This window comes from Diadema antillarum, unplaced genomic scaffold, assembly GCF_040938485.1.
Source record: "Diadema antillarum isolate AM-2024a unplaced genomic scaffold, OU_Dant_1.0 seq00000886_RagTag, whole genome shotgun sequence".
Classification (NCBI taxonomy): domain Eukaryota; kingdom Metazoa; phylum Echinodermata; class Echinoidea; order Diadematoida; family Diadematidae; genus Diadema; species Diadema antillarum.
This window is the reverse complement of record NW_027271750.1, coordinates 361,634-373,977: the sequence shown is the minus strand read 5'-3', so window position 1 is coordinate 373,977 and position 12,344 is coordinate 361,634. Positions and strand designations below refer to the sequence as shown.

The window sequence follows — 12,344 nt, the reverse complement described above, 5'->3', positions numbered from 1 at the left end:
CCCAGGAAGTAACCAGAATGGGGAAGCTATGCTCATAAGTATTGACTTACAGATTGCCTCTTTTTCTATCCTTGTATCACAGCCAAGGATTGCATCATGATAAATACCACACCCCTGAAAATGCAGATTGCCTATACTTGTAGTACAAAAAGACAACAACAAATAAAACATTAAAGGTCCTTCAATCACCAATATCTAAACATATTACAAACACAAACAACTAAAACACAACCGCTAAAGATCTTTTAAGTATCAGTATCTAATAATGCCCATCTGTTCTGCACACTTTTCCTGGTATATTTGATGAACATCATCTATGAGACACATTAGGGGTGGGAATTTCTATGGCAAGTACTGCAACATAATTGGTTTTTGAGTTGTTGACATTTGCCCTTCTCTAGTCTAAGCTCATTCCTATGTGATATTTCTGAGGAATCCCAAGCAGAGAGAACATTTTGGAGAGCAGCATCAGACCTAGCATTCTGTTTTCTGATGGCGGGGGTGGGTGGCGTCGGATAGACACCATGCTCTCATTTAGAGCTGATATGAGGAGATCCAAGAAGAGGAAGAAGCCCACAAACTGGAAGGTAAAGAGCATGAACGGACCAAATTTGCGATGCACCAACACCAGGTCTGCGTAAACAAAGTTCCCGGGAAGGGAGTTGAACAGTGTGATGAATGCTTGGACAAAGTTTCTGTAGCCCTGGAGGCTACCAAATAGGAGGCTCATGCCACATGCATAGCTGACGATGAGCATGAAGAGAAGGAATGAGAAAGCCATAACCTCATAGAGGGAGTCCGACATGACCGCGGTGAGGAGGTAAAGGCGAGGATTGAGACGAAGAAGGTAGAGGAACTTAACCGCGCTGAGGATGATCATGACGGCCAGGCTGTAGCAAAGCATGTTGTCAGCACTCGCGGCGGACCGGAAGCTCACATAGTGGGCAAAGCTACTCCTCATCTCCGCAAAGAGTAGCTTTGTAACAAGGTACCTGCGGACGTACAAGCCGATCGAGACAAAGCAGTTGATGATGATGGCAACCTCTAACCAGTTCCACCTATCCGAAAAGTACTTCTTGATGCCGATGGGCTTCAAGCGTCGATACTCCCTGTATATGAGGCCCCACAAGGATACAACAAAGAGTACTTCACAAATGACAATGAAGAGCATGTGGTTAGCTGCATAGCGATGCAACCGAACGCTCTGTATCTCTGGCAGTTTGAGCAATCCACCTGAAGCTGGAGTTTCAAGGAGGAACGTAACCACGCAAAAGAGGTTGGTGTTGGCGTTGTACGCTGTCCACTCAACAAACAGTGCCCTCGTGCGTTCGTCAAGCCACCGGGCATCCGACATGTTCGCTAGGGCAGCCCTGGCATCTTCATACGTCGTCCCCAGTATCCACACATAGCCGCTACTGGGAAACACTCTTGTGACACCCCACATGCTCATGGATGTGTCGAGGTTGTACTTCCATGGTGAGGGCCTGAGAGCGTGCCGCAGATCTTGCTGCAGGAAGAGATTGGATCGATTGGACAGCGACTGGCTCCAGGATCCATTGTAGTATGCTCTGTCTTCTGTTTCTCTGGTGAAGGGAGCACGGCAGTCATTGATTTGGGCTTGCAAGAAAGGATGGGTTTCGCAGGAACCTAAGTAAAAGATTCAACAAGTAAAAATGTGACAGTTTGATCATCCAAACATGTCCAATTCATGTCCACATAAGTTAATAATGCCAAAAAGCTAGCAACTTGAGGCTGGCTAGTAATCAAAATGTTTTTTGTCATTTCTGCAAAAGTTTCATATGCATGCATCTTGACAGTTCAATTAAACAGTCTTATTCATGTCCATAGAAGTTAGTAATGCCAAAAGCCAGCTTCTTGAGGTTTAATGCACTCCTACAATGCCAATACTCAAAATATTTATTTCATCTGTGCAAAAGTTTCACATGCATGCATTTCCTGGAAAAAAAACCAGACTTCTTTCTTTGTTGAGCTTTTTGTTTGAGCCACTCCATGACCATATAGCCTGTCTTGACGACGCCTAAAAACATGATTTTTTTTTTTTTTTTTTTTTTGGGGGGGGGGGTGGGGATGGAAAGCCCAGTGACTGATTTTCACAAAGATAATGATCAAAGACTTACTTGGCTTTACTCTGGACTGTCTGAGACGAAGACCGCCTCCTATGAGTGTTGACTGCATTTCAGCACCCCATCTGTCGTCACCAAGGAGGCCTGGGAGGAGTGTGGAGTCTGCCCAGGTAAGAAAGCTCCGGAAGTCATTCATCTGCAATTGCAACCAGCCATAAGACTCACTTTTTGAGAAATCACTTAATCATTTTGGTAGATCCCTATTTATTTATGTCAGGGTTCAAATATCTTAGGGTAGAATGTACGCAGCATGCTCATCAAAACTCATGCCTATCCAGGCTAAATTGCACTGCTCAGTGTACACCCCACACTGAAGGTGATATTAATTGACATCTCATATAGATCTTAAGGATGACATACCAAGGCCATGATGATCAGCCTAAGTTTTGTATCTATGATGTATTAGACTTAATTACCTGCGCCTCATGCATGTTACACCATTGTAAGTACCCTCCAGTGCGCTGCATCTCCATTAACGCCCTCTCCCCTGTGCATTATTTGTATTATATTACCGGATGTGATGTCACTGCTCAAATTATAATGACGTGATCCTTTCAGCATTACTCCAGTGATTGCATTGTGACCAATCACTGTCAGCACTATGTGCAGACCATGTAACATAAGAGGAAAAGGGTATTATGATGTTTCCCCTTACTTCCACTGAGCTAATTCCTATTTTGGTGATCTCACCAATCTGTAGTGCTTGTTGTGGAAGAACAAGCCCTTGGTAGCCTTCGTGAGGAAGTAGGCCTGCCTGTCCCGCTGGCTGTAGGTGATGGTCATAAGTAGGTAGAAGAAGCAGAAATAAATAGCGATCTGCCACAGGAGGGTGTACATACGGGCCTTGAGGTGCTTGTTGCGGAGGTGGACGTCAATGGTGGACTTGGCAGGGGGCCTGTAGTGGTCATCCCTGTGACGTCTCTCCATCAGGCTCTGGTGCGCTTCTCCAGCGTTTTCTGCCCAAGACAAGTCAAAGGAGCAAGTCCAACACCACAACAGAACATTTGGTATCTGATTCTTAATATGTCACATACAAGGGAGTTTCAGCTATTTACGATCACAGTGACCAATTGCCTCTCCCATGTCCAGCCCATATATTGCAATCCTTTCATTATTCTCACACACTTTTCATATTTGTTCAAAGCTTTGGTGATATTTTGCTACCCCACAACCTGTTGGGGACGTGTTCCGAGGATACTCGGGGGGGGGGGGGGGGGGGGTGGGCAAGAGTCCATGGGAAATGAGTGGTGTAGCAAAATCAAACTGTCCTCAACAGGTTAACATTTCATTACCATCCACATGTTATTTACTTCCAGAGTTACACAAAATTTTTGTGTGTGATTGGAAAATGGAAAGAGGATCTGACAAAGGCTGAGCATGAAGACAACATTTTAGCTGCATCAACACTAATGCACATGTTGTTTTATGGGAATTTCAGAAGAAGGAGTATCCAAGGGAAAGCAGAGCTGCTAAGTCTTTCTGATTCTGCAGGATTCTGCAGGAGGCTTCCTGAAAAGTTAAACATCACCTCAGGTCCTTATAAGATCTGTAGCTTTGGTTTCATCACAACTTGTGACAGACACCAAGCAAATGTTGTTGCTTGACACTCACCGACTTCCAACTCCTCGATCTCGTCGCTGAAGTCCTCCTCCGGCTCCAGCTGCTTGAAGATGAGGGAGAGGAAGATGGCGAGGAGGAGCACCTTGATCGGCTGGGTGACGAAGATGCTCTGGAAGGTGGCGATGCAGACGGAGACCAGCCACTCGATGCTGCGCTGCCGACCGTACTTGAGGCCGTACAGCATGGTGACGTAGGATGACGCCACCACAGTGCCGAAGACCAGCACCCAGGCCACATACACGAAAGGACGTGGCAGACCCTTGCATCCGAGAAGACACCAAAAAACAAACACAAACGAAACAAGAACTTACTTTTGCTATATTTGGTGGCAGTTCATGATGACAACAATCCTACACTTCCCAGGAGTCAAAGTTAATTCTAGCAAAAAAAAAAGTTTGCAAAGGGAAAGCCTAGAACAGTGCACATTGTGCAGATGACACAAGGATGGTGCCTTGAATTACTCATCCATGAATGTGGCATTTCAACTGAGCAGATTATCTTTGGTTTGCACTCTTACAATTCTTCTGGTAATATTTACAGACTATCGCTGACCTTCGCACAAAATATGCCTCATTGGAACCTTATCCCTATTCCTATAACAAAAATCAAAGTTAAAGTTGAATAATTCTATTACTTTCCCTTGATATACGTAGATACGGCAAATGTGTCTTGCAGCAATACTTCTGAAATTTGGTGCGTTTCTCACCTTTCTCCGGGAAACCGTATTATTCCCTGAAAACGCTGACACGGAGCTGCCAGCAGGAGAGATGCAGGGTGTGCGCAAGCTGAAGGCTGTCATGACCAGAACCTGGGCTTCCCTCATGGCCTGCTTGTGCTCGTCGGGGTTGGAGAATACGCCCGGGGGCAGCTCCCTGAGGCTCTGGATGACCTGCAGCAGGCGGGAGTACAGGAAGTAGTTGTGGCTGAGTCCTTTGGTTTTCTCTGGGCTCGCGATGGATCCTTTTGACTGATGCTCTGATTCGACCGTGCTGCGTTGGTCTGTTTCGTCACTTGATGCAGCTTCTGCACAAATAGAGACTTCTCTACTAGACACAGGTTGATCTTCTACATGTATCTCCACCTCTCCATGAGTCAATGCTCCTACTTGATGGGACGTATTATCCCTACTCCACTCTCCCATCACTTCTGACAGTGTCTTCACCACAAATTTTTGCCCATCTTGGTTGAACAGGTCACTCTCAACTGCCGACAGTGACGACTGGCTGCAAGAGATGGGTGCATGTGTGTGATGACTGGAAACGCTAATGTCTGGTACGATACAGTCATCTTTAGAATCTTCGTCTCGTCTCTGTCTATTGGAATCTGTGTCCCCCTTTTCATCGACGGTTTTTACCGTATGTACAGAAGCTTTTGATTTCTCCTGCACAATGTCTGGATTCTCAACATCAATTGCGTGACTGGACAGAGCAGTCAGATCGACACTACTGAGAGATTCTGCGAGTTTCCTCTGGTAGAGGCTGCGGCGCCTCTTCTTCACAGTCGCCTGTGGCGGCTGGCAGGCCACATGACGGAAGATCTGCACGATTAGGAGGTTGATTGGGAAGGCGATCACCGAGCTCTCAATGCCGATGACGATCTCCTTCACCGTGATGCGGAAGGAACCAAAGTCCATGACCTGGTCGGCGGGGTCGCTGGGGATCCCGTAGAACATGATGCTGGTCATCATGGAACACATGAGGAGAGAGAGGCAGCAGGAGACCCGCTGAAGGCAGGTGAAGTTGCTGTGCTTAGGGCGCGTCAGCACCGACAGCCAGAGGTGGCCGTCGCGGAGGTCCCGCACCGTCCGTGACGTGAAGAGGTGCCGGAACTCCTTGAGCTCCTTTGGGCCGGCTGCGTGAAATGTGTAGTCCAGGCCCATGCCCTCACTGCCGCCGACCATCATCCAGCGGTTGCAGATGAAGTACGCCCGTTGGTCATTCTCAAGGTCATGAACTATGCAGTAACTGACATACCTTTATGGATAAAAGGAGACATTCTTTTAAATGAATAAGTACCCGTAGAATTTTTTTTTTAAAACCCTGGAGCAACATCAAATTATAGTAATAACAACTGTTGATCTGTTTGTTTGTGTGGCCTACAGTGTTCACTGCAGGTGCATTAACACAGAATTTACCACAGAAAGGTCAAGTAACATTTGACCATTTCACAAAAAAGACCAGTACTTGTTGATTTGAGAAATACCTGCCTTTTCAGGGAACCAGTGTACTGGGTATGAATTTTTCTTTTTTTTACTCTAGCACAGTAAATGCACTGTACTGCACTTTCAATACTATCATAATTCATGGATTTGGTCAACATCACGCTGAAGCTTTTTCATAGATAAGGAATAGAAAGCATCATTCCTATTAAGTTTTCTTGCTCAGTAGAATGTCCACAAAAAAAACATGGAAAATTGATAGATATAAATGTTGTCACCCAATACTGGTATGACCAGGGATGGTAACCCTGTATACAGCTGAAAAGTCATACTTTGGATGGGAAAAACAAATTTTTTGACTTTACCTGTAGTAGACATGTGCATCACTATGCAAAGTACACTTCAACTGGACCTACCACTCAAGGCACAGCTATGTTCTGATAGGAAGCCTTACCACTGGGGGCTGCTGCCAGCATTGTTGTGCCACAGCCTGATGGCATGGATCTCCCCAAGACTGTCGGCAGTGGTCAGCAAGAAGGAGTTGGTTGAGCCCCTGGACAGCACGGGGTAGCTCTGATCGTGGAGGACGTGCGGCTCGCTGCGGCTGCTCCTGCCGATCAGCGTGAGCGTCACAGTGGCCGTGGTGCCGGCTCCGTGACGCATGCCCGTCACCACGGTGACGTTGAAGCGGTAGTGGTGAAAAGGGTCATTGTCTTCCAGAATGGTCACAGCAGCCTGAAGCATGTTTACATGGAAGTTGCAAGAGAAGTGATAAATCTGACAGAATAAATCTAATATTTATGAGATACATTGGTAACACAGAACTCTCTCTCTCTCAAGTCACCACGAATTAGATCAGGTTTAGATGAAATAATCTGTCCACTAGCTGCTTCTTCACTTATTCTCGGCAAAGTTTGAATGCAAATGAATTGGGGTCCGGCATCCTTGTCAGTATGACATTATCATGAGCTCATTAGATTATTATGAGACAGATAACTGTTAGGATTATTGCAAAGATTATGGTGCATACCATGAGATCTTGTCTGTGTTATTGTTGATATCTGATACTGTATTTAGTAAAATTTGACCCAGGATTACTACAATGTTGGAGTTTCTTTGTAAAAAGCTGCCCATGATGACATACACATATTATGATCACTATGCATTGTCATAGATATCACTTAAATCGAAAGACTTATTGGCAAATACCTGTCAAAACAATATTGGTAATTTTGTTATTGTTGTTTTATATGCATCACTGCACAATGACCAGTCATCACCAGTTACCTTGTTAACACAATCACATTCTAAGTAGACACCATGACCAGGAATTGCTAACAAACTGGCATCCTGAGGTAAAGCTTCATTGCCAGCCTACCAATACCAATACTACTTCCACATCTTCCAAAGATAGTTCACTCCTATGGTGAAGAGATATGATTTGTATTTCCACGTTTCATGTTATGCAAACTAGCTCCTGTAATATGTACTGGATGTAGCAGCTGACATAGCCCATTCAGACAGAATAATTGCTGGATGGCAAATAGAGGGCAGAGTTTATTTACATAACAGAAGAGAGGGAGAGAGAGTGTATATCCATTAATATTAGTTGGCCGATACAGTTACTAGGATATGATTGGTTGAGAGCTCGTCACATGATACTGTTCGCAAGGATCGTAAATAGTATATTCTCCCAGCGCGTTATACTTCACCAACTGGTCAAATGAATACATTTTTTCCATGTCTGTCGCCCTCTTACAGTTGAAATAGGAACAATTACACCAATATAAGGGTGTGGGACCACAGTAACTGTGACGAGCAAATGATTACTATTGATAATGGCAGTCTCGATCGATATATACTGTCTGGTTGTCCGTACGTGATGTAGGCCTACGTAGGCCTACATATCCACGCACAATCGGCTTGCAAAGTTTTGATTTACACTTCAAAATGGAGCCCCATTTTGTCTTGATGAACTACAAGGAGCTCGATAAGCTTTTGGAGGATGAGGATTCTAAATCCACCAAAAATGTCCTGAAACAAGCATTGGACAAATTCAGTTCTTACTGCAGAGCGAGGGCAATTGACATCAAACAAGTGGAGAAGGACTACACCGAGCAGGACCTATGATGATCATGATTCGCTATGGCCTACAGAGACACTTTCTCAAAACAAAGTAAACGGACATTGTAAATAGCGAAGGGTTTAAGCGTGCAAATGACATTTTTGCTGCAGTCTTACATAAGCTAAAAACTGAAGGAAAGGGTGCAATTACACACAAGGAACCCATTAGCAAAGAGGACTTTGACAAAATCGTGTCTTCGTCAGCTTTGGATCGTACTACCCCGAGAGGACTATAAAACACTGTGTTCGTGAATACAATGTCTTATCTCTGCAACAGAGGTCGGGAAAATCTCAAAAATTTCAAGAAGACTGATTTTGAAATTGCTACAGATTCCTGTGACAGAAGGTACGTATACCTAACACAAGACAAATCGACTAAAAATCACAGGGGAGAGAAAGATGATGATGCAAGGAGCCAGTGTGGACGCATGTATGAAACAAATGATGAAAATTGCCCAGTAAAGTCGTTTTGTGAATGCATGTCCCACTTGAACCCTGACGTTGCTTATTTCTGGCAGCGACCTACCGGTAAATCTAACGTACCGCTACGCGTATCTAACGACGACGATGAAGCGGAAGAAGGCCTGATACAAGACTTGTCATGGTACGATTGCCAGGTTGTTGGCAAGAATACATTGGAGAACAAAATGAAGACCATTAGCATTGAAGCAAAAACGTCAAGAATCTACACTAACCACTGCCTAAGAGCCACGGCTATAACAACATTGGATGAGCATGGTTCTGAGGATAGACACATTATGAGCATTTCTGGACATAAAAGTGAAACCAGTCTGAAACACTACTCCCATGTACCAGAAAAATGCCACTCGGACTCGGTGATGTCTCCGCCCCTGCAGAAATCTAATGCTGATCTTAGACCTGAGCCTAACGTTGGTACTAGCGTCGTTAGGTCTACACTGTTGCAGTCACCGAAATCTACATTCATTGTTCAATCACCGTCACCAAGCTCACAGTCTTCTCCTCAAACGATGGATTTTGTTTCAAACAAACTTGATGTTTACCAGGAAAATGTTGTGCAGTATCACTTTCATCACTATACAGTGAACATCACAAACAAGTAGACAACTAGACTACTCCACAACTTGTGTAAATATGTTTAATTTTGTGCCTTGATTGTTTGAACTACTACGCTGTGGATTTTAAGCATTACGTACATTGGAACTTGGATTGACATGTGTGCATTGGATTTACTGTCAAGCCTAACAACTGAGAACTGGGTGAGTATCTGATCATCAACAAAAATGTATCACTATGTAGGCCTACTTTTCTGTAGATCTAACCGATTGTTATAAATCAAGGCCATCTAATATAACAGATATCGACTGCAGTATGGGGTGGAATGTAACAATCTTTGGACCGTCAGGGAGTTATATTTTCCCTCGTGATCATATTTTCCCTTGGGAAGATATAACTCCCTGGCGGTCTAAAGAATGTTATATCCCACCCCATATCAGTCAATATCTGTATAATGCTGTAGAAGGATACACATTATAAAAAGGCTAGATCATTTATGTACAATGCACTCCTCTTAAAAACGAAACAGTTATAACAAAATGCTTGTTACAACAAAGTAAAAATTTACGTCCCCAAATGATCATCTGTATCTCTTTACCTACTTCACTGTTTAGCTATAATGAATTTTCAACATAACGACAGAAAACTGCTGGTCCCAGTGGAGTCACCTGAATAATAGTCAAATTGAACACAACATACCAGCTTCATATTCATTGTGCTAAATAAAGTATACATGCTCAACCTTGAATGAGCAGAGTATCATATCACAAAATGGATGTTAGAAGAAAATTTGGATGGCATCTGATTTTCCGCACAATAATACCTTGGCAGCATCTTGTCTGTCTTTCCTCCTGGCCCACACAGCAACAAGGACGTAGACACCAAGTACGGCAGCAACAATGCTCACCACTATCGGGTTGTCAACAAAGGTGAGGAAGAGCTTTGCGTCGCTGAAGAGGTTGATCTTGTTTGGCGGTACGAGCAGGGAGGAGCCGAAGAAGGTCAAGTGGGTGCATTCGCAGTGCGTCATGGCCTGGGTGGACTGCGCTCCAACCTGTTATATCAAGCAATACATGGCCACGGTTCAATGGAGTTTAAGAACACCTCTATTCTGAGATGCTGAGATGCTGTTGGAATAAGCATACATTTCACAAAATTGTTTGGCTTTGTATGATCAATTTTTGTCACACTCACCGGCATCCTCTGGAGGGAAATCTTCGGTTTCACCATTATGATTGGGGTTCTTGTGTGTGTGTCTGTTTTTGTTTTTTTGCATCCAATTACTCATTTCAGAATACCTACACAAGTATGTTAGAAACTTCATTGTGGAGACATTTTACTCTTGAAATAGACTGCATCCCAGGCATGTGTTATGTGCTATATATCCGGTAAGTGTAGTTCAAGATCATCATCAATTGCTGTTGTTGTTGTTGTTGCCGCCGCCGTCGTTACTACTACTACTACTACTACTACTACTACTACTACTACTACTACTACTACTACTACTACTTGCTAAATGTATTATTACTATCTCATCTTGGCAGCTTGTCAAGTTGGATCTGTTTGAAAGGTGATAACCTGATGTCAACAAAAGTGGCTTAGTGTACATGCCGCAATATCATGTGCTCTACCAGATTTCTCCTCAGGAAAAGGACGTCATGAATCTTCCACTTCAACTGCAACCTCAAATCTAACTCACTGACAATGAGCACTTAATTGGCAGTTGGTTATGAACATGTTAACTTCAGTGACATTGCATGGCTTCTCTGAAGAGAAGCAGCAAGTGCGCATAGCTCACCTTACATCCCCTGCCATCCCAACTTTCTTCGTCATCATCCCAAAAGATGCACTGCGATGTCGTCATGGTGATTGACAGTGTGATGTTGTCGTTCTCGTACACTAGGTCAACAGTCTCCTCTGCCAGGCTAATGAGGATGCCATCTGACTCTTTTGTTAACGAAAATAACAGCAGAGCATCAAGAAATACGAGGAAAAAAAGTCTCCACATATACCAGATTTTGTGTAACCTTGATTTGTTTGTAGAAGCTATAACTGTGCTGAGAATGAGTTTGTTTTTGTGTGTTGTTGACAAAGAGATGACACAACACAAGCAGTAAAAGATATCAGCTGCACTAAGGTATTGATGCCCTTTCTGGAGTATGCTCACTCCAGATCATTAATAATCCAAACTATTGTGAATGGACAATTTCTAACTATCATGGAACGTTTTCATTGACGTCGAAATGACAGAGCGAAATTTGCATAGGTAATCTCTGAATGCTATCAATGCATTATACAGGTGTACCTTGCAAGTCCTCATTTACAGCACTCCATGTGAAATTCACACCTGCAGCCTCCTCCTGGTCGCTCAACACATATACTGTTGAGATCTGACCAACGCAGGTAGTCATGTTTATGGTGATATTGGCAGTGCAGATGGAGAGCGCCACCAGTGGTTCGTTCTGAGGAACAATCACTAGGTGAAGACCATCACTGCCTCCTTGCTCAGGGGAGGAAGACTTGTTGACAAAGAGGGAGGCAGAATACTCCCTGGTGATGCCAACAAGCATTAGCTCCTGAGATGGAAGATTCTTTGTTGGTAGGTAGACACTGATTTCTGAGGACAGACTGCCAACTGCAAGGAATATAATGGAAGATTGCAACGGCATTGATAATTGTTATCATGATGTTCCAGGGAGAAATTTCATCTTATGTGCAACCTAAAGTTCACATAAATCAGGTATCAAAATTAGAGCGGATCATCAGTGTCAATAGATTTGTATTTGGCATAGTCACAGGAATCTAAAATAGGAGGAAAACCCTTCCTTACACTGATTCTACTTCACAAAAATTAATGGAAATTTCTTGTTTCAAGAGAATGTTCACTTCATGATTAGTAACTTTTCAAATAAAAGCATATGATCATCGCCACATAGCAGAAGTAGAAACATTTATGTAGTACTGAGGGAGGTCGCCCTGTAACTGTATCTATAATGAATGTCTTTTGACTTGTGATTTTACTTGATGTTTTATGTGTAAGACTTGAAAAAAATCGGACTTCCATATCGGCAATGAAGAATGAAATTGAAATTGAAAATTGAAATGAATGATTCACCTGTTACAGTGTCCTCTCCTGTCTTGATATGAACACCGACGATGCTGGAATCGACGGTGTCCCCACCCTGTCCCCACCGGAAAGGATTCCATTTTAATGATGATATCTGTAGTGATAAGAAGAAAGGCACTCCATACAATCAAGAGCC

At 43.5% G+C, this 12,344-nt stretch overlaps 1 protein-coding gene and 1 pseudogene across 1 annotated transcript in view; one reads left to right on the top strand and one right to left on the bottom strand.

Annotated features, from left to right (window-relative positions):
* Nucleotides 1-397: 397 nt before the first annotated feature.
* LOC139740818 (polycystin-1-like protein 2) overlaps nt 398-12,344 on the bottom strand; it is a 37,994-nt gene continuing 26,047 nt past the window's right edge. The window contains exons 18-27 of the mRNA XM_071651390.1: nt 12,197-12,302; nt 11,387-11,716; nt 10,880-11,028; nt 9,905-10,135; nt 6,377-6,657; nt 4,471-5,737; nt 3,756-4,023; nt 2,835-3,100; nt 2,139-2,280; nt 398-1,647 (exon numbers count right to left, since the gene is read on the bottom strand). Coding sequence (XP_071507491.1) covers nt 398-1,647; nt 2,139-2,280; nt 2,835-3,100; nt 3,756-4,023; nt 4,471-5,737; nt 6,377-6,657; nt 9,905-10,135; nt 10,880-11,028; nt 11,387-11,716; nt 12,197-12,302 — 4,290 coding nt within the window. The remainder of the gene's footprint in view (nt 1,648-2,138; nt 2,281-2,834; nt 3,101-3,755; nt 4,024-4,470; nt 5,738-6,376; nt 6,658-9,904; nt 10,136-10,879; nt 11,029-11,386; nt 11,717-12,196; nt 12,303-12,344) is intronic.
* LOC139740807 (uncharacterized) lies at nt 7,873-9,128 on the top strand (annotated as a pseudogene).